Source organism: Plecotus auritus (genome assembly GCF_963455305.1).
Source record: "Plecotus auritus genome assembly, chromosome: 10".
NCBI classification, from domain to species: domain Eukaryota; kingdom Metazoa; phylum Chordata; class Mammalia; order Chiroptera; family Vespertilionidae; genus Plecotus; species Plecotus auritus.
This window is the reverse complement of record NC_137785.1, coordinates 13,375,073-13,402,767: the sequence shown is the minus strand read 5'-3', so window position 1 is coordinate 13,402,767 and position 27,695 is coordinate 13,375,073. Positions and strand designations below refer to the sequence as shown.

At 45.7% G+C, this 27,695-nt stretch overlaps 1 protein-coding gene across 1 annotated transcript in view; it reads left to right on the top strand.

Moving 5' to 3' along the window:
- Nucleotides 1-27,695, top strand: part of ARHGAP35 (Rho GTPase activating protein 35) — a 142,664-nt gene that overhangs the window by 102,696 nt on the left and 12,273 nt on the right. The window contains exon 4 of the mRNA XM_080645888.1: nt 26,577-26,654. Coding sequence (XP_080502014.1) covers nt 26,577-26,654 — 78 coding nt within the window. The remainder of the gene's footprint in view (nt 1-26,576; nt 26,655-27,695) is intronic.

Genomic DNA, 27,695 nt, shown 5'->3' with positions numbered 1-27,695 from the left:
ACTTCCATTCTGAATAGTTCTTTACCACCATGCTACCTTCCCTCTTCCCTTTCTTCCTTCCATTACATTGCTTCCTGGTTTGTTCTGTGATTCAATAAGAATAATATCTGTTATCTAATAGAAATAAGTCAATGTATAACTTCCAAAAAAAAAAAAAAAAAAGGATGAGGTTTACCTATATGTACCAATATGTGAATATGTCCACAATTTATTTATTATTTTTTTAATTTCTTTATTAAGGTATTACATATGTGTCCTTATTCCCCCATTACCCCCCACCTCCCATTCATGACCCCACCCCCCTGTTGTCTGTGTCCATTGATTAGGCTTATATGCATGCATATAAGTCCTTTGGTTGATCTCTCCCCCTTTACCCGCCCCCCTAACCTTCCCTGAGGTTTCACATTCTGATTGATGTTTTTCTGTCTCAGGATCTATTTTTGTTCATCAGTTTATGTTGTTCATTATATTCCACAAATGAGTGAGATCATGTGATATTTATCTTTCTCTGCCTGGCTTATTTCACTTAGCATAATGCTCTCCATCTCCATCCATGTTGTTGCAAATGGTAAGAACTCCTTTTTTACCGCAGCATAGTATTCCATTGTGTAGATGTACCACAGTTTTCTAATCCACTCATCTGCTGATGGTCACTTAGGCTGTTTCCAAATCTTAGCTATGGTGAATTGTGCTACTATGAACATAGGGGTGCATATATCCTTTCTGATTCGTGTTTCTAGTTTCTTGGGATATATCCCTAGAAGTGGGATCACTGGGTCAAATGGGAGTTCCATTTTTAGTTTTTTGAGGAAACTCCATACTGTTCTCCACAGTGGCTGCACCAGTCTGCATTCCCACCAGCAGTGCACGAGGGTTCCTTTTTCTCCGCATCCTTGCCAACACTTGTCGTTTGTTGATTTGTTGATGATAGCCATTCTGACAGGTGTGAGATGGTACTGCATTGTTGTTTTGATTTGCATCTCTCTGATGATTGGTGACTTTGAGCAGGTTTTCATATGTCTCTTGGCCTTCCTTCTATCTTCTTTCGAAAAGTGTCTATTTAGATCAGTTGCCCATCACAATTTATTATAAAGTGAGAAAAGCAAGTTTTAAAATAATATGTGCAGCGTGAGCCCATTTATAAGGTGGAGAAAACTTGTATGTTTATGACTTGAAAACAGCAAAAATTTCAGGGGTGTCTCGGGTGATTCTGGGGGGGAGTTGTTGAGAAGGTAGTGCTGAAAAATAGGGCTTGTGCTATTTACTCTCTATAGTATAATTACTATATTGTATGAAAATAAATTTAACAGTAAATGTATATTACTTTTTAAAAAAATTAAACTGTATATCATTGTTTAAATTAAAAAGTAAAGCCCAGTTGGTGTGACTCAGTGGTTGAGCGTTGACCTATGAACCAGGAGGTCACTAAACATACTGTTCCATGACTTGCTTTTTTTCTACCTAAGAATACATTGTGGATATTTTCTCATATTGGTAGGTATAGTTAAAAGTCAGCTGTTACTATTACTTCTACTTTCTTCTCCCCTTGCTCTTCGCTGCATAGAATATGTTGGTCTGGATATATCGTAATTTATTTAATCAGTTTTCTGTTGAAAGGCATTGTTTCCAGTCTTTTTTTTTTTTTAATATATATAAACAATGCTGCAATGAATATCTATAGGCATGTATATACATACGTACACGTGTGCAGTATATCTGTAGGATAATTACCTCAGAATGGACTGAGAGGCATGTACATTTTATACTTCTTTATGGATATTGCCAAAATCCTATTGAAAGTACACTCCCATTAACAGTGTATAAGAGTGGCATAGTGTTCTTAAAATGCTAATATGTTAGAATTGGAAGCTGTTTTAAAAACCATCTAGCTCGCCCAGCTTGTGTGGTTGAGTGTCGACCTATGAGCCAGGAGGTCACTGGTTTGATTCCCAGTCAAGGCACATGCCCAGATTGGGGACTCAATCCCCAGTAGGGTGTGTGCAGGAGGCAGCCAATCGATATCTCTCTCTATATATCCCTCTCCTTTCCTCTCCTAAAATCAATAAAAACATTTTTAAAAAATCATCTAGTTCAACTTTCTACAGTATGAGTGAATCTCAGGAACATGTTGACCAAAAGAAGTCAGAAATAAAAGAATACATACTGTATGATTCTATTTATGTAAAGTAGAAAAACAAGTAAAATTTACCTATGCTGTTAGAAATCAGGACAGCAGTTACCAGGGGCAGGAAATAGAGGGACTGAAAGGGGCTTCTGGATGGCTGGGACTGTTCTCTATCTTGATCTGGGTGCTATTTACATGAGGGTGTGCAGTGTGTGAAAATGCATGCTGTACCTTCACTTCTCTATAAACTTACTAGTGTGTGTTATACTCCAATAAAAGTTGGTGCCTTTTTTTTAGCATCTAGTCCCACTCTTTCATTTTGCAGATAAGACCCCAAGAGTTGAAGGCTTTTCTTCCTCTCCCACCATATGCAGCTGAGGTTTCCTGAGAGTCTTATGCTGGAAACCGGAGTCCTGGCCTGTCTTGCCCAGATTGGACTAGTGATGCTGTTGGCACTCAGAAAGGCTGTGAATGTGTGACAGTGTCTCTCACCTTGAGGCCCTTGAAGAATAATGATGTGTCTGAGAGCCAGCTGATGTGTCAAATGGAGTTTCTGGTTTTATGGCTCTGTGTTTGGGGAAATCCCAGCACCAGCCCTCACACGCAGTCAGTAGACAAGCTTGAGAAGCTTTACTGCTGAGGAAGAGTCCAGCTCTCTGTTATTTGAGCCTCCTCGGTCATGATTTCTTTTCCTCGAGATTTCTTCTTACTGCATCCTAATCTCTACTCTCTGCTGCTTCTTCCTAGTCATTTTCAAGCCAGTCCCTGTTTCAGATAATTGTATCTTTTACAGTAAAATTGTTTGCTCAGAATAAAAAGGAGCTCTAGCCGGTTTGGCTCAGTGGATAGAGCATCGGCCTGCGGACTGAAGGGTCCCAGGTTCGATTCTGGCCAAGGGCACATGCCCGGGTTGTGGGCTCAATCCCCAATAGGGGGCGTACAGGAGGCAGCCGATCAGTGATTCTCTCTCATCATTGATGTTTCTATCTCTCTATCCCTCTCCCTCTCTGAAATCAATAAAGAAATATATTTTAAAAAAGAAATAAAAGGAAACATTCCTGTTTTATCTTTCCTGGCCCGCTCTAGGAAGGTAGTGGAGTGGGGATTCCAAGGAATTGTTTGCCTGGCGGTGTTACTCCACAATGGGAAATTTTCAGCTGCCAGGATTCCTTTATTTTGCTGTGGAGGTTCTTTCTGGAAACTTTGTGTGAGTCAAAGCATAGTTGGATGTTTGAACATTTCCTCTGGTCAGAAATTGTCGACTTTGCCCAGCTGGGTGTGGCTCAGTGGTTAAGTGTAGACCTATAAACCAGGAGGTCACTGGTTCGACTCCTGGTCAGGGCACCTGCCCAGGTTGCAGACTCAATTCCCAGTAGGGGGCGTGCAGGAGGCAATTGATCAATGATTCTCTCTCATAATTTATGTTTCTATCTCTCTCCTTCTCCCTCTCTGAAATCAGTAAAAATATATTTTTTAAAAATTATCACCTTTGACTAGGGATTGAGATGTATTCTGTTCACTTAACTGGCATGCACACACTATCAACCTTGCTAGTGCTAATAGCATATTTGTGTGGGATGCTCTGTTTTATCATGACTTAGAAATAATCGCTAAGTTACAAAAGCCAGCCCTCTTAATATAAGACAACCTCACTAGCATGGCTGTTCCATGTCTTGACAATACCACGAGATTTGTGTAAACTTCAGGTGAGTGTGCAGAGGCCTCTTCTTAAATCTTACACATCCTCGACATGTGGAGGAAATCTTAAAGAAAGTACCAGTCTATTCTAAGGGGGCACTGGTAAATATAGCACTGGGGGGAGACGTTCAAGATAGGAAATTGAAAAAACACCAAATTGGTAAGTCCTTATTTTGAACCAGATTGGGCCTTCTATATGTGGGCACTCTCTAAAAATTCCTGCAGCCCATCTCATCACTTTCTTCCCTTCCGTGTTCCTTCACCTGCTTCCTTCCTCTTCCACTCTGGTTTCAGCAAATCCAGCTGGGTCTTTGATGACAGATGGATTTGTGACTGACTGACCATCCTTACTTGAATTAACCTCGCCTTCCCTCCTCAGGTTTCTGTGTCAGTTACGGTCTGTGTCCTCTGCTTAGCAATCACTGTGTTCTACCTTGTGGCTTACCTTTTATTATGTTTTAAGTATGATTTCAGTCTTCACATTTTTACCTTATTGTCTCCCTAAGTGATCACCTCCTGAAAGGACACAACAGTGCTGTTAATTTTTGTATCCCCACTATACATGGGATTTAGTATAGTGTCACGCAGGTAATATGCTTTTAGTAATGATTTATTGCTGTGACACTATTGCCCCAATGCCACCATATGTCCTACCATATCATCAGAGTGAGATTGTTATCAATTGAATTTTTAATTTCTAGCTTTGTGAACTTGAACAGGTGACGTCTTTCTTTAAGTCTTCCTTTACACCGGTGAGTTCCAACCTTTTTCATCTCATGGCACACGTACACTAATTACTAGAATTCTGTGGCACATGAAGAAATATATTTTTTGCCAATCTGACAACAAAAAATAGGTATAATTTTGATTTATTTATACCAGATTGCTATTGTTGTGTTGGCTGTTGTCATTTTCTTACTTGACAGTCTAAGGGGAAAGAGGTCAGTTCCCCTGACTAAGTAGTCAGGTATTGACTATTTTAAAAATTCTTGCAGCACACCAGTTGAAAAATCACTGCTTTATACTATAAGTCACTCACCTCCATTGAAAAACTGTAACAGAATAACTTTCAAGTTCCCACTGACTCAGCTGACCCTCTGAATTTGGGATAGTATTTGCCTGACAGGGCAGTTTCGGTGCAGCAGAGGGGTTGACACGGCTTGTTAGAGCTTAGTGGAAGATTTTACCAATATGTGAATTCTTTGAGAAGAATAGGCATAAGCCAACTTGGACCCAGGGTGAGACTAAAAGTCTCAAAAACTTGCAGAAATGAACAGTCCTGGTAAGTCTTTGGTAACCTGTCCAGTACATATAGCATGGCTCTAAAGTGATGGGAGGAGGGACAAGGCCTCAGAAAACCTTCAACCCCACCTTTTTGTTTCCTCTTTATATTTTTATTCAGTTATCATAATACCACCTTTTGCTATTCTCTCCCTATATTTTGTGACAATTTATCAGCTACTAAATCCTAAAAATTTAGGCTCTACAGCAGCGGTTCCTAGGCTGTGGGTCGCGACCCACAGGTTGAGAACCGCTAGCAGGGTCGCCTAAAACCATTGGAAAACAGATATTTACATTACAATTCATAACAGTAGCAAAATTACAGTTATGAAGGAGCAACGAAAATAATTTTATGGTTGGGGGTCACCACAACATGAGGAACTGTATTAAAGGGTCGCGGCATTAGAAAGGTTGAGAACCACTGCTCTAGAGGTTCATAAATGAATAGGGCAGTTCATATTGGCCTAGAAGGGCACTCAGCCTAGTGAGGATTATAGTCAAGAGTAATTGGTTGGAACCTTCCCTCTTTCTGTAGCCCCAGAGCCCAGCTTCATTTATACACCCAGCAGCCCCAAGGTCGTCCACTGGGCAATCTTCCAACCTCCCCCTTTTTTATTGGATCTTTAAAGATAGTTTACTTTTTTTTTTCTTCCTTGGAAAATATCTATGTGATCATTTTAAAAATTTATTTTGTTTAGTAATTTTAACCACTCCATTAATATTTTTATTTGGTTTATGTTTAAAGTGCAGTTGATCCCTAACCGGTTTGGCTCAGTGGATAGAGCGTCGGCCTGCGGGCTGAAGGGTCCCAGGTTCCATTCTGGTCAAGGGCATGTACCTTGGTTGCGGTCACATCCCCAGTGGGGGTATGCAGGAGGCGGCAGCTGATTGATGTTTCTAACTATCCCTCTCTCCTTCCTCTCTGTAAAAAATCAATAAAATATATTTTTCAAAATAATAATAATTAATTAATAAATAAAGTGCAGTTGAAAAAATACCAAAAAAAATGCAGTTGAACATCTTTGTAATGTATAAATATTGAATGTTTTAATTCAAGATCATGATTTCTCTGCATTTCTTTTCTCATATTTAGTCATTCATGGGAGGGAGAGCGTGTAATAAATTAGTTTGTCAGTCTATAAATATTTCTGGGCTTGTTACAAGTACAAGGTGTTTTCAATGCTGAGGAGATCCTGAGGAAGCCTAAGCCCTGGTCCCATGAGAGAGATGGCCACGTGGAAGAGAAAATGAACAATTAGTAGTTCATAGCTGTGAGCTTGCCCAGTGTCCACAAGGCCAAGGCATTAGGTGGAAGTCTGGGAAGGAAGGAAATCCCATGAGTTGACTTTGTACATGCCTGGGCTGGGGGCCGAGGCTGGAAGGTAAGTTGGATTCTGTAACAGGATGCGCAAGAATCTTCTAGGTGAGGGAAGTGGACTGAACAAGAGCCAGGTGTGGAGGTGAGAGGCACTGTTGAGCACATGACTGTATTGCCCTAGAATCCTTTGGATATCAGGATCCAGCATTTGGACTTGGCCAGGGGGTTTCAGATCCTCTCATGAATCCCTAGATTCTAAGTAAGTGCTTCTGCATGGGACGGGGAAGGCAGGCCACCAGGACTCTGGGCCTTCTCCCTTAAGGTTCAATTTATGATTTCATCTGAGCCTTCTCCCTTAAGGTTCAGTTTATGATTTCATTTGGAAAAAGGATGTCACTCCTGAGAATGCTCGCCAGCCCTTGCTATCATCAGTAGAAAGGTGGGGTCTGAAGGTCTGGGCCCTCCTCCCATCAGTCAAGCTAGCTAATAAGTCCTGTTGTTTTTACTACCTAAATGGGTCTTGAATCTGGACTCTACCATTGTACTTAGTCTCTCGCTCTTCCTGTTTACAGTCATAGCCTCTTGGTAATCGGTCTTTCTGCTTCTGGTCTCATGTCCGTTCCGTCCCTTATTCACACTGCTGCAAATACCTTTCTAAAATAAATGAGATCACATCACCTTCCCTGGTTTAAAATTCTTCCGCTGCTCTCCATCACCTCCAGGAAGAAGTTTAATGCTGTTGCCAGCCCATTGTCTAGCCTCACTCCTCACCATTTCCTTCACCCAGGATGATAAACTTCAGCCACACAGATCAGACTACATACAGTACCTTGAGCTTTCATGATATTGCTTACCCACAGTGTCTTTACTTGCTGTTCCATTTCAGGAGTCCTTCTCTGACCTACCCTCTGAGCAAGGCCCCCCCCCCCCCCTCGCCCCACTACTCCAAAATCCCCTCCTTTCCTTTCCTCCCTCCCCCCTCCCCCATTCTGTAGTTCCCTGTGCAGTCCTCTGTGAACACTTAGCACACTGGACTCTGATTGTCTTCCTTCCTCAATAGAGCCTAAGTTCCTTGAAGGAAGGGACTGGGTCTTCATCATTGTATCCTCCAAACCAAGGACACAGGGCTCTGATAAATGACTGTGAATGACTAAATGGTATAGAGACATTCAAAAGACCTCATCCCTCAAAAGTTCCATTCAGTAGAAACAGAAAAGGAGAAGTAAAAAGATGCATATAATAATGTCTTGAGCAGGATTACAACATCTGAGTGGGAACAAATTTCCCTGTGTTCTTAGTGTGAGGGGGTACAGGGTGTCTTGCTAACAGTTCGGAATGTGTGTGAAACCTTTGAGGAAGGGTATTTAAATAGGGGCTGGGAAGGGAAGGAGCTTCGAGTCAGCAGAGCAGAGGGAGTGAACCAGGCTGTCAGGACTAAGGGAAGATTTGGTGTCCCGAGGGTGGAGTTGGCCACAAAGTGTCATATGCATCTTTCCCAAGTTTGGGGAGGTGTTTGTCAATCACTTTAGGATTTAGGGTTCAAAATAATATGGAGAGGCAGTATTATTCATAATAGGCAAAGGGTGGTAACAACCCAAATGTCCAGCTGATGATGGTCTATCCATACCATGCCGCCTGTCCATACAATGCAGTGTTATTCATCCATAGAAAAGAACGAAGAACCTCAACAGTCAGCGTCCATATCCATAGGTTCTGCGTCCTCAGATTCAACCAACCACAGAACAAAAAATGTTACCTTGTTGCTGACATGTACTGTGTAATTAGGCCTATGACGGTACGTCTACTGAACATGTACAGACTTTTTCCTTGTCATTTTTTCCTACACAATACAGTATAACAACTATTTACATTGTACTAGGTATTGTAAGTAATCTATAGATGATTTAAAGTATATGGGAGGATATGTATTGGTTATATGAAAGTACTACACCATCTTCGATAATAATAAAAGGGTAATATGCTAATTAGACCAGACGTCCTTCCAGATGAAGCCGGGGCCAGAGCGAAACCACCCGGGTCCCGGGTGCTGGCAGCCAGGGGAAGGAAGGACTATCTTGCACAAATTTTCGTGCATCGGGCCTCTAGTTTTATATAAGGGACTTGAGCATCCATGGACTTTGGTACCTGTGGGGGTTCCTGGCACCAATCCCCAGTAGATACCAAGGGACAACTGTGCATGCTACAACATGGAAGATTCTTTTTTTTTTTTTTTTTAATATATTTTATTAATGTTTTACAGAGAGGAAGGGAGAGGGATAGAGAGCTAGAAACATCGATGAGAGAGAAACATCGATCAGCCGCCTCCTGCACACCCCCTACTGGGGATGTGCCCGCAACCAAGGTACATACCCTTGACCGGAATCAAACCTGGGACCCTTCAGTCCACAGGCTGACGCTCTATCCACTGAGCCAAACCGGTTTCGGCAACGTGGAAGATTCTTGAAAACATGCTAAGTTGAAAGATGCCAGTCACATAAGATTACATACTGTAAGGATTCCATTTTTACAAAATGTCCAAAATAGCCAAATCGACAGAGACAGAACATAGAGTAGTGGTTGCCAGAGGCTTTGAGGCAGGAGTTATTTGGAGTGGTTGCTAATGGGAACAGTTTCTTTTCGGGTTGATGAAGATGTAATAGTTACAGGATTCTGTAAGTTTACTTTAAAAACTATTGAATTGTATGCTTTCAGTGGGTGAATTGTATGGCATCAATAAAGCTGTTTGATAATAATAATAGTAATTGGTGGATACATAGATGTTCTTACTCCAGGTTTGATACTTAAAATTTTTCAGTACACACCAGCCTGTATTAATTCAGGGGGAGACACTTAGAGAAGAGACCTATTCTGACAAAGATTTCTCATTGTCTGGTGATTTCACTTTTCTCCCAGGCACCCTGGGACTGCTTGAGGCATTGAGGTGCTTGTTCAGCCATCGGGAGCAAGCAGGGGCTGGGTGGAGGCAGCATTTTTGAGTTTCACTTTCTCAAAGTGAATATACATCTGGGCTAATCTGAGCAGACGATTAGAGAACTCTCTTCCTTCGAGGGTCTGAAGACAAAAGTGCTTGGCCATCCTGTCCTAAATAACTTCTGAATGAATTGTTGTTTGTGGGGTTTAACTGGCCTCAGAGAAGCAGTAATTTTCTCTCCTAGTGAACTGAAAGAGATCCGCTCACTCCTTGTTAGACCTCTCTGCTACAAGTATTCCTGGGTTAGATTTGGCTTCTAGGTTTATCTCTACCTTTATTTCTTTGTCCTCTCTTTCCCTCTGTACCTTCCCTCCCATCTGCCCAAGGCAAAGTAAGGTGTGGCCACCAGAATAATCCTGGGTTCTCTGCTGGTACACAGCCCTGTGGGAATGTCACCACTCGGCATTGTCTTCGCTGCTTTGCTTCTCTGTTTCCTGCTACACTGTAAGGAACTCGAGGGCAGGGGCTGGCTATAGCAACTGACCATAGTAGGCACTCAGGTATTTTTTGAAGGTGTAAGTGATTTATTCTTCCTCTGTACTAAATTAGGTTAGGACAGATAAGGAAGTACAGTCACTAGATACAAGATGATAATATAGAGACCTCTTGTTGGCTGGAATCTGTCTCCACTTTGGCTTTTCTTTTTCCTTGCCCAGGCTCTCATATTACAAACTAGAGGCCTGGTGCACGAAATTCGTGCACAGGGGGGTGTGTCTCTCAGCCCAGCCTGCACCCTCTCCAATCTGGGACCCCTCGAGCGATGTCCGGTAGGATTGGGCCTAAACAGGCAGTCAGACATCCCTCTCACAATCCAGGACTGCTGGCTCCCAACTGCTCACCTGCCTGCCTTCCTGATTGCCCCTAACCCAGGGGTGGGCAAACTTTTTGACTCGAGGGCCACAATGGGTTCTTAAACTGGACCGGAGGGCCGGAACAAAAGCATGGATGGACTGTTTGTGTGAACTAATATAAATTCAAAGTAAAGGAGCGGAGGGGAGAGCAAGAGAACCCACCGCTCCTTCCGCTCCGCGGGCCAGATAGAACAGCCGAACGGGCCGTAGTTTGCCCACGGCTGCCCTAACCACTTCTGCTTGCCAGCCTGATCACCCCCTAACCACTCCCCTGCCAGCCTATTTTCCCCTAACTGCCCTCCCCTGCAGGCCTGGTCACCCCTAACTGCCTTCCCCTGCAGACCTGGTCCCCCCCAACTGCTCTCCCCTGCAGGCCTGGGTCCCCCCCCAACTACCCTACCCTGCAGGCCCGGTTGCCCCCAACTTCCTTCCTCTGCCGGCCTGGTCACCCCTAACTGCCCTCCCCTGCAGGCTTGATCGCCCCCAACTGCCCTCCCTTGCAGGCCTGATCCCTCCCAACTCCCTTCCCCTGCTGGCCATGTTGTGGCAGCCATCTTGTGTCCACATGGGGGCAGTCATCTTTGACCACATGGGGGCAGCCATCTTGTGTGTTGGAGTGATGGTCAATTTGCATATTATTCTTTTATTAGATAGTATAGAGGCCTGGTGCGTGGGTGGGGTCCAGCTGGTTTGCCCTGAAGGGTGTCCTGGATCAGTTGTGGATGATAAGGCAGTTGGGGCATGGGACGGCCTGGGCAAGGGGCCTGTGGTGGTTTGCAGGCTGGCCACGCCCCCCGGCGACCCAATCAGAGGCCCTGGTATCTGGGATTTATTTATTTTCTATAATTGAAACTTTGTAGCCTTGAGCAGAGGCCTGGGCCCACCAGGGCAGGCGGAAAGCTTGGCTTCCTCCATTGCCCGGGGCAACCCAAGCCTCCTGCCTGGTTGGGTTAATTTGCATACTCGCTCCTGATTGGCTGGTGGGTGTAGCAGAGGTACGATCAATTTGCATATTACTCTTTTATTATATAGGACAAGGCTTGTTTCACCTTTGAAAGCTGCAGTGTTCCCTGCACGAGGGCTGTCTTTGGAGTTGGCTTAAAGAGTTGGCTCAGTGGTTGAGCGTCTACATACAAACCAGGAGATTTCGGGCTCCATTCCCAGTGTGGGGAATGCAGGAGGCAGCCAATCAATGATCCTCTCTCATCTCTGATGTTTCGCTCTCTCACTCTCCTTCTCCCTTCCTCTCTGAAATTAATAAAAAAATATTTTAAAAAAGAGTTGTTTGAGGGACCCGGTTAGAGTAACTTAAAGAAAAGCAGATTCTCAGACCCTGGGAGTCTCTGATTTGAAGGATTGTGCAAGCAGGTAAACTTACTTAGGGTTACTTAGCCTACAGTCCATGGATGGGCTTTGGAGGTCTCTGAACCCCTGAAGATTAGTGCAGAGATTTTGTGTATGTGTGTGCACCCATACTCTGTGGAGAGCAAAATATACACCTTTTGTTAGGTTGTCAGAGTGAGGGGAGTCTTTTCCTCCTAAGTTAAAGACTGCTGTGCAGCCCAGTGTTTATGGACTAAACCAGTGATTCAGAGCAAGGATGACGGCACACCCTTGTCCTCAAGGAGTTTATGATCCAATAAAGTAAAATGATTTGGCTCTAAACCACTTAGAGCTTGCAAGAGAGAGATTGGTGAAGGCTGGGAGGAAGAGTTGTTAGAACTTAAAAGGATGAATAAGATTGAAGTGACTGAACCTAGATCAAATGATTTGCTCTTCCCAGCAATCCAGTCAGGAGACCTCACAGCTTCAGGGTGATTCTGTGCGCCCAGTAGCCCAATGTGGTTACAGTCCACCTGCAGCTTTACTGTGTGCTCATCCCCTTCCCTTGGGTCCTTTCCAAGGTGCAGAGTCACGGATCACGGAGACTGATGACAAACAGCAGTAATAGCAGCTAATAAACCTGTTTTAATGTGGTAATGCTAGCTCCTGGCTTTATTTCCATTATCTCACCTCCGTATTATAGATTGAAAAGAGACAGCCATCGGGGTGCCAGAGTTTAATGGCTCCCTCAGTTTTCTCCCTCCCTACGGAAAGATGGCCGAGCACACGTCTGTCTCCCTTGTGTTTTCACAGTGATCACAAGAAACAGACGCCCCGCATCAGGGAACACTTTGATGGGTGGTGCGCAGTTCTTCAGAAAACACCAACCCAGTCTTTCTTGGAACTGCCCTCCCAAAACCCCACCAAACTAGTAAATGGAAGATGGCTGCAAAGTGTTTGGAATTAGTAATAGGCATATATTTCTCAGCTTCATAACTAACTGAGAGCAAATTATAATGTTGCCCTGATTGGAGACAGCAGGACAAAAGGCCAAACTATTACTCAAGCTGATTTCCTACAGCTGTCAGTGAACTCCCGGATTGCTTCATCTCATTGGCAAGGCTCTTTATTTAGCCCTAGTGTGCAGCACAGAGCCTTTCACAGGGGCCAGAGCGGCATCTGCGGGCAGCGTGGCAGGTGTGACCTGGGCAGGTTCTTCATTTCTCTGAGTCTCGGTTTCCTTGACTGTAAGATGAAGATGAAAATAGCTCTTGCAGGGTAGTTGTGTGTATTAAGGGAGACAATGTTCTGAGTGTCAATCAGGAGCTCACATTGTTCCTGTGCTCAGTGTTTCCACGAATCTCATTTCATCCGCATAGCAATGCTCTGAGATAGATATAATTTCCAATTTCTGATGAAAAAAGTGGGCTTCCGAAAGGTGAATATAGATAGAAGCTAGCATTTTAACCCAGAGCCATTACCGTCTTGGCCATATTGCCTGCTTTCACTGAGGTAATTTGAAGCCCAAAGAAGAAAGATCAAGTGGGGCCCTGGCAACTCATGAAGCAGTGGAGCGAGGCCAGCTAATATTGGACTATAGCCTTCTCTCTAACTGCATGAGAGGGTTCGGTTTTTCCTTTTGACACCAAATATCTGGGGTCTTTTCCAACACTGCTTCTACTCTAACACCAACTGGGTATCTTACGATTCAATTCTGACACCACCCAAAGTTATCATCACGCTCTACAAGACTCAGTCCCACAAGACAGCCCTGACTTCAGACACCACTTGCAAAGTATTGGGTTCCCAGGTTACCCACACTTAGTCTGACTTGGCCACAAAGTCGGGAGTACCCACACCTTCCCAGGTTCAATAATTTGCTAGAATTACTCATAGAACTCAGGAATGCTATACTTACTTTTACAGCTTATTATAAAGGGAAACAGAGAGAAACATTGCTTGTGAGAGCAAAACATCGATTACCTTGCCTCCTGCATGCCCCCTACTGGGAAATGAACCAGTGACCCCTTGGAGCAGGATGGCCACACCAGCCAGGGCAAGCACTAAGCACTTTTTATGAGACGGAAACAAATCCCATAGTCCTTTGGGCAGAGGCCCACATTCCAGCTCTTTCTTCTGTGAAGCTGTGAGCTTTCTAGCATCAGACTAAACAGGATTCAGAAGTTTACCAAGGGCACTTTTCCCTAGGGAGCACGCCCACGCCTTCCTTTCCTCAGGCATGCATCTTTACTTTCCCACCTAAACTCTGGGGGTCCCCACGAGACTTGCATCTAGGGGAGCAGCAGGCAGCGGCAGCTCATGCTGGGCTAACCCCCTGAACCTGTCTCCAAGGCCCCCTTTTCTCTGACTTCCCAGTGAGCCAAAGCAGCCGCCTAGGCTCTCCTGTAGCTCTTCTGTGCTAAGCTGTTCCTTGTGTCACTGTCCCTGCTTTAATGAACACACCCTCTCAAACACCTGGACTCAAGTTGTGAAATCTTTCCTGCACAAAGTCAAGAACCCACACCCTAAAAAAAGAAAGAAGGAGTTTACTAAGTTCCTTCCCACGTGGTGAGCAGCTGCCCTAAGTAAAAGTCTCCGTATTGTCATCCACATTCATCGTGGGCACTTTGTAGAGCTGTTGTGGAGATTCGGTGCGATTGGAGCTGCTCAGCCCAGTCAGTGATTTCCCTGCCGTCAGCCTCCATCTCTGTAATTCCTTCTTTCAGAGAAGGCAGCTAATCTCAGGATAGATGCTCCTATCTATCACTGTAACAGTGTAATAGGTGCAGTTACAGCTTGAATACACCAACAGGCTTTATGTAATTGCCATATTTATAATGCTTTGAATTGATGACAAAGTACTAAAATATGAGGTGTGTGGTTTCACTTGCTGTGATTTTTATGGGGGTTCTATGTTACTTAATCTCTCCCTCCCCTATAATTCCAGGTTTGTTAGTGAGTTGCTGTCCCATTACCCAAATACTTTTAAAACAAAGCTTTCTTTGACTACCTCCTATGTTCCCATTTCTCACCACCCTCCCGTTCTCTGCTTGTTTGTATGATAAACACAAGTCACTTGCCTTCCAGAAATGCCCCCATGCCATCAGAGTGGGCGGGCAGCTCCCCTTGTGCCTCTCGCGGATAAGTGGATTCATGGAGCTTGTGTCTCAGCACTGCTAGCGGGTTTCCTCAGCACCCAGTGCCCTGATCGGAACAGCACGGCCTGGCAAGCTGCCTGGAGCGCCCAGCAGCCAAAGAGAAGGAAAGCTTGTTCCACAGAGGAATTCTGCGCTTCCAGCCAAGACAAAAATAGTCTGGGGGAGCCCAGATCCCTGGGACAGTTCCGACAGGCCCTCCTGGCCTGGCTACTCCGCTTGCACTGTCCCTCGGCAGCAGTGAGCTCAGGGAGACAGGCCGCTCGCCTTGGCCAGCTGAGAGCAGAGGCGGCTGTGGCCGCCCCACACGCAGGGCAGCAGGCTGTCCACGAAGCGTGGCCAGGGAACTGTGGTACCCATGGTCAGCTGCCGGTTCTTCCCTAGGCCTTCACGGAGTTGGCCTGACTGTGCCATTGAACTGTTGCCTGGGAGAGCTCCTTTGGTCTGCTCGCCTTCCTCCCTCGTGTGTGTGGGAGAGGTGGGATGCAGATCTCCAACAAAGCCAAACCATGTCCCTGCCCTACAAAAGTGAACAACCCGGTGGGGAGAGCACACCTAGCAGAGGACTGCCCCTGGTGAATTACCACGCCCTGTGACTTCACTAGGGAGTAGCTGGGGCAGTGAAAGCAGACTCTTAACCGGTCCCTAAAGCAGGGGTGGGGAACCTTTTTCTGCCAGGGGCCATTTGGAGAGTTACAACATCATTTGTGGGCCATACAGAATTAACAACTTAAAAATTAGCCTGTTATGCCAAAACCGGTTTGGCTCAGTGGATAGAGCATCGGCCTGCAGACTGAAAGGTCCCGGGTTCGATTCCGGTCAAGGGCATGTACCTTGGTTGCGGGCACATCCCCAGTAGGGGGTGTGCAAGAGGCAGCTGATCGATGTTTCTCTCTCATCGATGTTTCTGACTATCTATCCCTCTCCCTTCCTCTCTGTGAAAAATCAATAAAATATTAAAAAAAAAATAGCCTGTTATATTTGGTCAAACATTTAATTAACTCACCCCTTATGCCTTGGCAGAGCCAGACCAAATGATTTCGGGGGCCTCATATGGCCCAGGGACTGGATGTTCCCCATCCCTGCCCTAAAGGAAGGTGAGAAGGGAGGTGGGCACACTTACTGATGTAGTTTTCCCTGTGCTGGCCATGCCCTGAAGGCCTCCCGCATGCCTGAGGCACTAGGCTAGTTGAGGACAAACTCCTTCAGTCTACTCCCTCCCTCTCTTCAACCAGAGAAACTGCATGTATATTTTCAGGCATATGTCCCTCCTTCCCTCCTTTGCATTGATAGTTACTGAATGGCTTCTCCAGGAATGAGTCACTATGCCAAGTCCAGGTACATAGTTGGGCAATTGGAAAACACTGCCTGCTCTCAGGCCTGCTGGGGTCCAGCATTCAGCAGATAAGCACACAGCCGTATGGTGATTTTCAAATTTTGCCCAGTGCTGTATAGGACAGGTAAGGAAGTAGTGGAGGGTGGTGATTAAACACAGGCTCTGGAGTCAGGCTGCTTGGGTTTGGATACCAGCCCTACCACTGGCTTGCCATGTGGCTCAGTTTTCTTCCGTTGTAAAATGGGAATAATATACTGGTGGTATACAACTAACTCACCGGGTTGTGAGGGCTGGCTGAGATAAGGCAGGTGGAATGCTTATCACTATGCCTACCCATAGTATAAGCACTGCATAAATCTACACAGTTATTGTTATAACAGCCTTTATTTAGATCAGTAGGTCAAGGGAGACCACTTTGAAGGAGCAATGTTTAGTCAGCCAAAAACTGGAGGTAAAAGTAGAAGGAACAACCTGCAGGAAGGTGCTGAGACAGGAAGGGGTCAGTGCTTTGAGTCCCTGAAAGGCCAGGTGACTAGAGTGAAGTGGAGGGCTGGGAGGTGGGGTGGGCGGGGAGGGTGAAGCGACACAGGCCCGGGCAGTGATGCAGGCCACCCAGGCCATGTGTGGAGAAGTGTGTATTTTATCCTAGAGTGGAAGAATTATAGGCCAGTGGGGACCACGATCAGCTTTCCTGCTAGAGGATTATAGGTTTCTAACCTATAAAAAATGCTCTTTCTTAGTGAGGGAAGAGAGAGACCAGGAAAGGAAAGACACTGGCTGTCCTTGGTGGATATCGCTGTTCCTTTCGTGGTTTTTTGGATATCAGAAGCTGAAAGACGTTAACCTCTGCCCTCATTAACGCTTGGGAGGAATCTGCCCTGACCTCAAGGAGCTTTTGTATACGCTTTTGTACTTGCGGAAGAGAAGTTGGCATTGTATGCATGGAGATGGTGGTGATGGTGGCGACATACTATACCTGTGTGCTAGTTAGGACTGTTTCTTTGTTGGTAGTTCTTTGTTTAGCCAATGAGACCCCTCACTGTAGTGTCCCCAGCTCCACCTCCAGAGTCACCCTGCCATTCATGGGCTTACACACTCCTGAAGTCACACTCAGAGCCCAAAAGACGCTGGCCCTCTTGACAGGAGGGCCCCCAGCTGCCCGTGGCTTTGAACATTTGTGGCTCCTTTGCGGGGTGCAGCCTGCTCACCTCGATTATGGATCACACTCCCCTATTCTCCATCCTGGGCTGCCCGGAGCAAACAGCGTCAACTCTGGGCTGCTGGTGCGAAGTTCACTTGGTCATTATGGTTTCTTAAACACAGCTATTGGGGTATGCATTTTCTTGAAAGTCAGAAAAAAAACAGAGCCCCTTGTTAGGCTCAGCAGGGTCCAGAAGCCCGCTTTCACAGTTAATGACAGTAAGTACATGGGGAGCTTATAAAGGATCAGCCAGATGCTAGAGCCATATGATGCCCCAGACCTGGTGTGATATTTTCATCTCTTTCCCTCCAGCTCTCTCTCCCTTCCTCCCCAGCTTGGAGATTGATGACATGGCTGTGTGTACATACAATGGCGTTGGAAATTTACAAAGCCGCAGCGCCGAGTTGTGGGGCTAACACCCGGTCAAGCAGTCATAATAGAGTGTTAGTGGCATTCTGTCGTGGGGAGAAAGGAGGTCTGGCATTGCCAGAAACAGATCTTGATTGACGAGGGAATTACCGAGGAAAGACAGCTAACAAAGGGGCACTGGAGGGGGCAGAGTGACCCTAGTGTTCAAGGAATAGAAGAGCCAGAAAATCATTCTGAGCACATCCAAAACAGGAAGGCAACAGGGAGATCTGGTGGGGACTCTGTAATGTTATCAATAGTAGAACTTTATTGTAGGAATAAAGCCAGGACACTTTCCATTGGCTGCTTTCTATGTGGAGAGGAGGCCGCAGTTTTCCTCCGGCTCTTCCTACTCAATCCTCCAATTGACAGATGAGAACACTGAACGGGGTGTGAACGAAGACATGAATACATATGAGTAAACAAGGGAGGAATGGAAAATTCTTATAACCCATAATGAATCTGGCATTTATGGGATGTACCCTACATACAATATTTAAGGGAAGAGGGTACAGGGAGTTAACACTGAGGTAGTAATACAATATTTAAATGCACGATCATTGAGGCAGATACTTGAGTGAGCCAGTTTAAATCCTGCCCCCACCACTTACTAGCTCTGTGGCCTTGAGTAAATGGCTTACAGCCGTGGGCAAACTACAGCCCGTTTGGCTGTTCTATCCGGCCCGCAGAGCCGAAAGAGCGGAGGGTTCTCTTGCTCTCCCCTCCGCTCCTTTACTTTGAATTTATATTAGTTCACACAAACACTCCATCTATGCTTTTGTTCCGGCCCTCCGGTCCAGTTTAAGAACCCATTGTGGCCCTCGAGTCAAAAAGTTTGCCCACCCCTGGGTTAGCCTCTCGAAGCTCCATTTGCTGTCTGTAAAAAGGGAATCAAGCCCAGCTGGCATGGCTCAGTGGTTGAGCATCGACCTATGAACCAGGAGGTCACAGTTCGATTCCCAGTCAGGGCACATGCCCAGGTTCAGGTTGTGGGCTCAATCCCCAGTATGGGGCATGCAAGAGACAGCCGATCAATGATTCTCTCTCATCATTGATGTTTCAATTTTTATCTCTCCCTCTCCTTTCCTCTCTGAAATCACTAAAAGTATATATTTTTTAAAAGGGAATAAAAATATTAATATCTACCTCAAGGAATTATTGGGTGGATTCACTGTGATAATTCTAGTGAAGAGCTTAGCAAAGTGCCTGGCCTTTTTAATTATTATTATTTCAGTGTTTGGCCTTTTATATTACTCCCTTCCTTATGTGTAATCTCCGTATTCACGTTGTGATAAAGCCATTAATTAACCACCCAGTGTTTGGTGAGGAGCCCAGGCTCGGAGAGGTGGAGTGACCTGTCCCCAGTCACTCAGCCACCGTAAGACAGAGCCAGAACCAGAACTGAGGTCACTTGGGTGTCGAAGCCTATGCATGTTTTTAAATATTTTTCTGTAGACTGGTCTGTTTTGGCTGAGCCCTAGGCATAGGCTATGCCTACAGGCAGGTGCTGCTCTTGAGGCTTGTTAAGAGTTTAGAGAAAAGAAAAGGAAATGGCAGGTGTTACCTGTGGACTTTGCTTAGTTTATCTCGTTCATTCCTGCAGCAGTCTAAGAAAGTAGGTGTTAATCCATTGCCTAGTGTCAGATGAGCGGAAGTTAGGGTCAGATTCGAACCCATGTCTCCCTGACAACAAAATTCTTCCACTTGCTAACTTCCTTTCCAGTTAGGTCATTAGCATAATATTTCTCCCTCTGCCCTTTGCTAAGGTCTCCTAAATGCACACCAGCAGGGTATGAAATGGGCACTGTTCTCTCTGTTGTGCAGAGAAGGAAATTTAGACACAGTTGCCCAGGGTCTTACATCCAGCAAGTGGCTTCTGCTTTCGACCTAAATACTGTACTGTTCCCTTGTCCTTTCATCTTCCATAGCGGCGGGGGTGCTGCAGTGTGGTCCTCAGAAGGCGATGGACTATATAGATATACAGTTGGCATTTGACCCAAAAGGAGAACCTCTTACTCTGGTGTTCCCCAGAGGTCAGTCCTCGACAAGACAGTTTGGATTTTTTTATGCTCGAGGGAGTTTCCTTCTCTCCCTGAGTTCTCAGCACCCCTCTAGCCTTGAAATCTGGCCTGCCTGAGGCTTTCCTCTTAGAGAAGGAGCATGTCTATTACATGTGTTTCTTTCCACAGAAGTTGTTGGTAGTTAAGACCTATCTGGTGTGTGACACTTTAGAGCACTGGCAGCTCCAGTTAAGTTTCTTTAAAAAGGACTAAAGTGCTGAGTTTTTATATCTAAATATAGAAAGTAAAAAAGAAAAAAAAATAAGAGTGTGACTTGGAGGAAGTAGTGATTTGTACTAGAAAGGAAACGGGGAACTGAGTCCTGGTGTGACTGAGCAGAGGTGCAGCCTGGCCTGGGCTGACTCGGAAAGATTCTGGCCAAAAGCACAGGTGCTGAGACATGGTGCTTGCGATCCAGGAATAAAAACTTGTTTGGACGTTTCAGAAAACCAGACACATACCAGGGCAGGAGGTGATTCTCCCCTTGATTTCCAAGCTCCTGCTGGTCGCCCATCCATTTTCCTAATGCCCCTAGTCTGCCAAGTAGGTGCCACAGGCATCTCTTAGGAGCCAGGGCCAGCAGCATTTGCTGTGGTGGGAAAATCACAGTGAAATATGCCCATTGTTAGCCCACTCAACACCTCATGGCTGGCACTGGTGGGCCATCTAGCCTTCCTATGTCACCAAAATAGTTTTGAGGGAGACTACGCCCGAAAGGCTCTGGAAAGGACCATCTCTGCCATGTGGGTGCTCCGTAAATATTGAAAAGAAGAATAAGGTCTCTGCTTTTCTCTTGACTATTTTTAAACATTTTTATAAAAGTCATACCTGGCCAAGGTTAAAAGTTTCAATAGTGCATAAGGGCTTGCTTAAAAATAAAAGCAGCCCTGGCTGGCATGGCTCGATGGTTAGAGTGTCAACCCTGCACTGAGGAGGTCTCAGGTTCAATTTCCTGTCAAGGGCATGTACCTGGGTTGCAGGTTCGATCCCTGGCCCAGGTTGGGGCATGTGGGGAAGGCAACCAATCAATGTGTTTGTTTCACATCGATGTTTCTCTTTCTCTCTCTCTCTTTCCCCCCCTCCACTCTCTGTGAAAATCAATGGAAAAAATATCCTGGGGGAGGATTAATAATAAATAAATAGCAGCAATTTTAATACTTTTTGGAAATGCTTTGTTCCTAAAGTATCTGGTATTTATTTTTCCTTGTGTATCATCTCCTCCCCCCCGCCCCAATTTTATTGAATGATAGAATTCAGGAGTCAGAGAGACCGTAGAGGCCTGAGCCATATTCTAGAGTGGTAGTTCTCAAAGTGTAGCTCCCTGACCAGCAGCATCTACATCACCCAGAATGTGTGAAATGCAAAGTCTTGGGGCCTGAGAGAGAGAGAGAGAGAGTCAGAAACTTCTACGGGTAGAACCTGTATGGTATTATAACAAGCCCTTCAGGAGATTTGGATACATGTGCGATTTTGAGAACCAATAATTTAAAACATAAAAGTAAAAAAATGAAGGCGTTGCCCTAGCTGGTTTGGCTCAGTGGATAGAGCGTCGGCCTGCGGACTGAAGGGTCCCAGGTTCGATTCCGGTCAAGGGCATGTACCTTGGTTGCGGGCACATCCCCAGTGGGGAGTGTGCAGGAGGCAGCTGATCGATGTTTCTAACTCTCTATCCCTTTCCCTTCCTCTCTGTAAAAAATCAATAAAATATATTTAAAAAAAAAAAAATGAAGGCGTATGGGATGGGATTCAAATCTCAGTCCACTCTGATCTTGTGCATGTTACTTACCCCTTAGCCTCTGCATTCCCATCTCTAAAATGGGATTAGTAATAACCTCTCTGGGGCTGGAGTATGAGTTAATGTAAAATGTATGGTAAGCACTTAGCATTATGTACCTCGCACATGGTAAGCAGTCAGTAAATGGTTTATTATTGTTATTACTATCTTCTTAGACCAGATACTAATCTTTTTAAACAGCATTCCAGATAGATGGCTCTCGGTGAGGAGGGAGTTCAAAAGCTCTGGCCCATTCCAAGGAATGACAGCTGTAGCTATGCATAATTTTATATATTGAGAGAAGATTTGCCTTCCTATCATTTCCATTCTTAATTGGAGCTCTGGTCTCTTGAGCCTTTGGAACAAAACTGTTCTGCATGGTAGTTCAGATATTTGAAGATAGTGACCTTGGCCATTCTGAACTTTGTCTTGTTCTATCCCAAAGATTAACTTAAACAAAAACAGAGTAGATATTTGAAACCATTAGGGCTTTTTTATTTATTTTTTTTTTAAAGGAAGTAAAAAGGCCTTTCTCCGAGACTGCTTGAGTAGTGGGGTCTTTGGCAATTTCTGTGTGTAGACATGCCCCACAATTCAAGGCTGAAGCTTTCCCAGGTAGACTTGTGGGCATGGAACAGACATTATGGTTGGGGGCTACTGTTGGTAAGGATATGCTTGCTGCTGGCAGGCGTGAGCCAGTCACCTCTAGAGTGTTTCTGTGTGTGCCCGTGAGTCCCAGGACACGCTCCCCTTAGAATCCAGCTCCCCTGCCTGCAGCAACCCAACTCGTTCCTGCTCTGGTTTGGGCTCCTTGGCTGCCCATGCCTGTCAGGTGTCCTAGTTCTCACCTGCATCCTCACCCATATCACTTGATGTCACTAGCCCTCCGTTTTACTAACAGCCTTCATGGTGTTCAAAGACTGCTCTACAGTTTTTGTTGTTATTTAATTGCTGTCTAATTAGTAGTTGTGAAAAGTTGTACTGGCCAAGCAAATAATAGCTTTTCTAAATTACGTTACGGTGTTGTGTAGGGCAGCGGTGGAATTACTATTTTAAAATGGGATTTCATAAAGTAAACATGCATCCGCATTACAGGAAATACTAAGTTGATGATTAATTGATGCTGTGAAGCTGGCCTTGCACTTTTAAATGCTTCCCTTTTTGTTATCATGGATCTAGTGAGGTTTCGGCAGCCCATACCTCTGAAAATTTCCAGATAACTAATTTGCACTTTGTTTTCTGCCTTGTGATGCTGGGCAAGTGACATTAGGAGACAATGCAGAGGACTGCTCTGTCTGAGCTGAAGGTCAGGGTTGCAGAGATGATAGAATAGCCTGAGGCTGTGAGGGTCTGAAGTTGAGAGAGTGCCTCTCCACTCTAGGGCTCGGAGAGGGCAGTGCGACATTGTCAAGGACTTCGGAAGCTCCTGCTACTTGTTTTCTTTGTATTGGAGAGGGATGATAGGTCAAGAGAAGACTACCTAGGAAATAGTTTTTTCAGCCGAGTGGTGAAGGCTTGAGCCTGCTGACACATACCCACCCAGGGCTTGCCCAAATGTGGATGGTTTCATCTATAAGCATGTGATATGTATCACTGGAGATGTGGAATAAGTAGGAAGTTTAAATACATCTGTGAACAGTTTAGAGAAGTCACTGAGAAAAGAGACCATTGTTAAATTACTAACTAGGGATGGTGCATAAGGTCCAGCCCCTCACCTTTGACCTTTGGGTTGACAGCAGTAGGGGATGTACCATCTACAAAGCTATCAGAATGCCGAGGGCCAGTGGACTTTACTCAAGTGTGGTATTTCTGGGAGGAAAGACTGGTCTGGACTTCAGCCTGGTGGATAAATGTCAAGTGACTTCCGGAACAGTGTGGACACAGAGGGTGGGAAAGGCCCTGGACTTAGACCAGTCTACCACTTACCCGCCGTGCAGTGTGGGCAAGGCCTTTCTGAACTTCATTCTTCTCATTTGTATTATCTTCATTTAGTAGCTCCTGCCATTGGGGACTGAGGATTCAATGGTATTATCATTCTTTAATAAATGAATGAGGGTGGGTGGATGCAGCAAAGCACTTTCATTCCAAAAGTGGGGGCAGTGGGGAAGGTCACCACTGAGCCGGGGTGCATCTGGGGCCTCAGGTTAGAAAGTGTCTGCACCTCTCTCACCGAGTGCAGTGATGGCAGCTCCTTCATAAACTAGACATTGCATCATAGGGTGTCCTTGGGACCGATCCATTAACCCCTTTTCCTCTGGGGTGAAAGACCCGTCTGCAATTAACGGCTTTTAAGCCAGGAATTGATGACTTTTGCTTCTGTGTTCTTCAGAGTTCACCTCCCACTAATCTGGGGCCCCAGGAACAGGCAGGCTGGCTGCTTTTATCTCGCCTGATGGGGCCCTCTCTCCACTGCCTGCACTGCCTTCTGGTGTGTGTGCAGTGGTAGCTCAGGGCACTTCCTCAGTGCCCATCAGCCGGCCAGAGCTGCTCGAAGCCAGTCTTCACAAGGGACCGGGATTGGTTTGGCCCTGAGACCCCGTCTTGGTTTCCACAGGGACTTAATTGTCCTTTAGACTGTGATGTAAGGAGGCAACAGTGGACTTTCCTTCCCTGGAAGGGGAGATGGAGTCAGTGGACAGTGCTTAGAATCTACTCTGCCAAGGGGTGGGAGTGAAGGGTGGAGGCCAGCAGTCGCTCAGGTGATGCTTTATATTCTTCTATACTATTTAGTTGAATTTTAGTATTGGGTTTTTTTCCTTACCTAACACAGTACACCTGGTAAGTTCCAGAAGAATCACAGAGTTAAATGTATTTTTAAAAAAGGTATGAAAGCCCTAACCGGTTTGGCTCACTGGATAGAGCATCAGCCTGCAGACTGAAAGGTCCCAGGTTTGGTTCTGGTCAAGGGCATGTACTTTGATTGCGGGCACATCCCCCAGTAGGGGGTGTGCAGGAGGCAGCTGATCGATGTTTCTCTCTCATCAATGTTTCTACCTCTCTATCCCTCTCCCTTCCTCTGTAAAAAAAATCAATAAAATATATATATTTTTAAAAAAGGTATGAAAGAAGAAAGAAATAGAAACTAAACTAAGAATAGGAAAATCCATATTAGGCATAAAAACAAAGGGAGACATCATAAAGAAAATGGTCTTGAAAACCTAAAATTTTTAAATTATGTACTTTAAAAAATGTAATACACAAAAGTAGAAGACCAATAACAAAAAGGCAAAAAATGTAAATATTTATAACATTAACACAGGCAATTGCTTAATATTCTATGACTTCTTTCAAGTACAAAATGAGAAGAACCACTCTTACAGGAAAATAAACAAGAATGTGAATAGGAAATTCACAAAGTAAGAAATACACACTGCCAAGAATCTGTTACAGCTACTAGCTATCCAAAAAAACATAATTGTGGGTTATTTCTAACAGTGAAAACTTGGGAAAACCTAAATGATTAACAGTAGGACTATTTTTAAAGTTACTATATCCTTTGATGTCTTTAAAATCATATTGTAAAAAAATAAGAATATTTAATGACTAGAGTAAGTTCATAACATAGTTGGTAAGTGAAAAGGGTAGGTTAAGAGAATATTATCTCCCTTTTGTTAAAAAAAATAAAATTAAAGAGTATACATCAAACTGTGGACAAAGTTATCTTTGGCTGATGTATTTCTATATTATTTTGATTTTTTCAAAATCAAGTATTTTAAATTTTTAAGTGAAAAAGAATATGGGGACCTTGGCTGGTGTGCTAAGTGGTTAGAGCAGCCGTGGGCAAACTACGGCCCACGGGCCGGATCCGGCTGTTCTATCCAGTTCTCTTGCTCTCCCCTCCACTCCTTTACTTTGAATTTATATTAGTTCACACAAACACTCCATCCATGCTTTTGTTCCGGCCCTCCGGTCCAGTTTAAGAACCCATTGTGGCCCTCGAGTCAAAAAGTTTGCCCATGCCGAAACCAGTTTGGCTCAGTGGATAGAGCGCCGGCCTGCGGACTGAAGGGTCCCGGGTTCGATTCCGGTCAAGGGCATGTACCTTGGTTGCGGGCACATCCCCAGTGGGAGGTGTGCAGGAGGCAGCTGATCGATGTTTCTCTCTCATCGATGTTTCTAGCTCTCTATCCCTCTCCCTTCCTCTCTGTAAAATATCAATAAAATATATTTAAAAAAAAAAAAAAAAGTTTGCCCACCCTGGGTTAGAGCGTTGACCCGCACACTGTGAAGGGTCGAGGGTTCAATTCCCGGTTAAGAGCATGTACCTGGGTTGTTGCACGTTTGATCCCTGGCCCCGGTTGAGGGGTGTACAGGAGGTAACTAATCAGTGTGTATCTCACATTGATGTTTCTCTCTTCCCCACTCTCTCCCCCTTCCATCCTCTCTTCCACTCTCTAAAAATCAATAGGGAATCCTATCTAATAAAAGAATAATATGCAAATTGACCATCACTCCAACATACAAGATAGCTGCCCCCATGTGGACACAAAATGGCTGCCACAAGATGGCCAGCAGGGGAGGGCAGTTGGGAGGGACCAGGCCTGCAAGGGAGGGCAGTTGTGGGCGATCAGGCCAGCAGGGGAGGGCAGTTGGGGGGGGGGCCCAGGCCTGCAGGGGAGGGCAGTTAGGGGTGACCAGGTCTTCAGGGGAGGGAAGTTAGGGGCAATCAGGCTGGCAGGCAGAAGCAGTTAGGGGCAATCAGGAAGGCAGGCAGGTGAGCAATTGGGAGCCAGCAGTCCTGGATTGTGAGAGGGATGTCCGACTGCCCTACTGGGATCGGGCCTAAACAGGCAGTCGGACATCCCTCGAGGGGTCCCAGATTGGAGAGGGTGCAGGCTGGGCTGAGGGACACACACCCCCGTGCACAAATTTCGTGCACCGGGCCTCTAGTAAAAAGAATATGGGGGAAATAGGTTGAAGCATCTAGGAAATTGCTTTAGCCCTTTCCCCTCTCATGGAAGGTGCCTCATGCTCTCCCCTTCTCTCCTCAAGTGTCCCCCTCAGTCTCTGCTCTCCACTGCCTGCACCTAAGACACCTGCTTGTTTCTCCTCAGGACTGAGCACTGAAGGCATCTACCGGGTCAGCGGGAACAAGTCAGAGATGGAGAGTCTGCAGAGACAGTTTGATCAAGGTGAGGCCACAGCCTGCTGAGCATCGGAGGCCGGAGCCAGTCAAGGCGACCATGACAGCCAGACTGCCAGTGGAGCCCCTTGAGGGAGCTGCAGTTCAGCCCTGGGGGTGCTCCTGCCACACACAGCCCAGAGCAAGAGGTGCTGCCTTGTTGACTGAGAAAGAGAAAGCATTTGGCCCCAGTTAGTATCGCCTCCATGGTCACACTGCCACGGCGGAGGAACAGGCCCTGTCAGCAAACGGAAACATCCCCCTGCCAAGCCTGTGTCAGCCCATCACCTCCCACAGACACTGTTCTGGGTCACCCTGGCACATGCCTCATTCACCACTGAAGGGCCTTGCTTCCCTGGGACTGGGCCATGCAGGCGTCATTACATGCACATGATACAGTGTTGGGTTGAGAAGACAAACTTATTTTGCCTGGGCCCCTTCCCACAAAGGAGTGCCCTTCTCACAAAGTCCCAGCACGAGAGAGAAAGCAAGGGAACATTTTGTGATTAGCTGAGCCTTGGAACTCAGGCTTCTAAAGCTGAACTCTCAAGAATTAGTCTTGCTCTTAGCGGGACTCCCATCTCCTAAGCTAGGGCAGCTCTGAGAGACCAAATCTATTTAACCCCAACCCTCGGCCAAACTCTGCCTCTTAGCACTGAGCATTCTGTGGACGAGAAGTCTCACCCACCGGTGCCAGCAGCAGATGAGCCAAAGCAATCAGAGTTCTCAGATGTCACTGGCCAGGGAGGAAGGTAACCTAAGGATCAAAGTAGGGTTAAGCTAAACGCACGGCTGGGCCTGAGGGGGCCAAGCCAGGCTCAGAAGCCAGGCAGCCTGTGCGGGCTGCGTGACAGAGCAGCTGCCAGTGCACAGCCGGGAGCAGGCTGCCTGCCCAGGCACTGGCCATCGCACTGCAACACCACAGTTGGTCTCTGCTAGCAGCCCGTGGGGAGAGGTGACACGAGAGAAGGGACACATGTTCATCTTTTGGGCTAGGAAGCATGAGGTCCAAACGAGGGTATTGCCACGCCCTTGGGTATGCACTTGTACC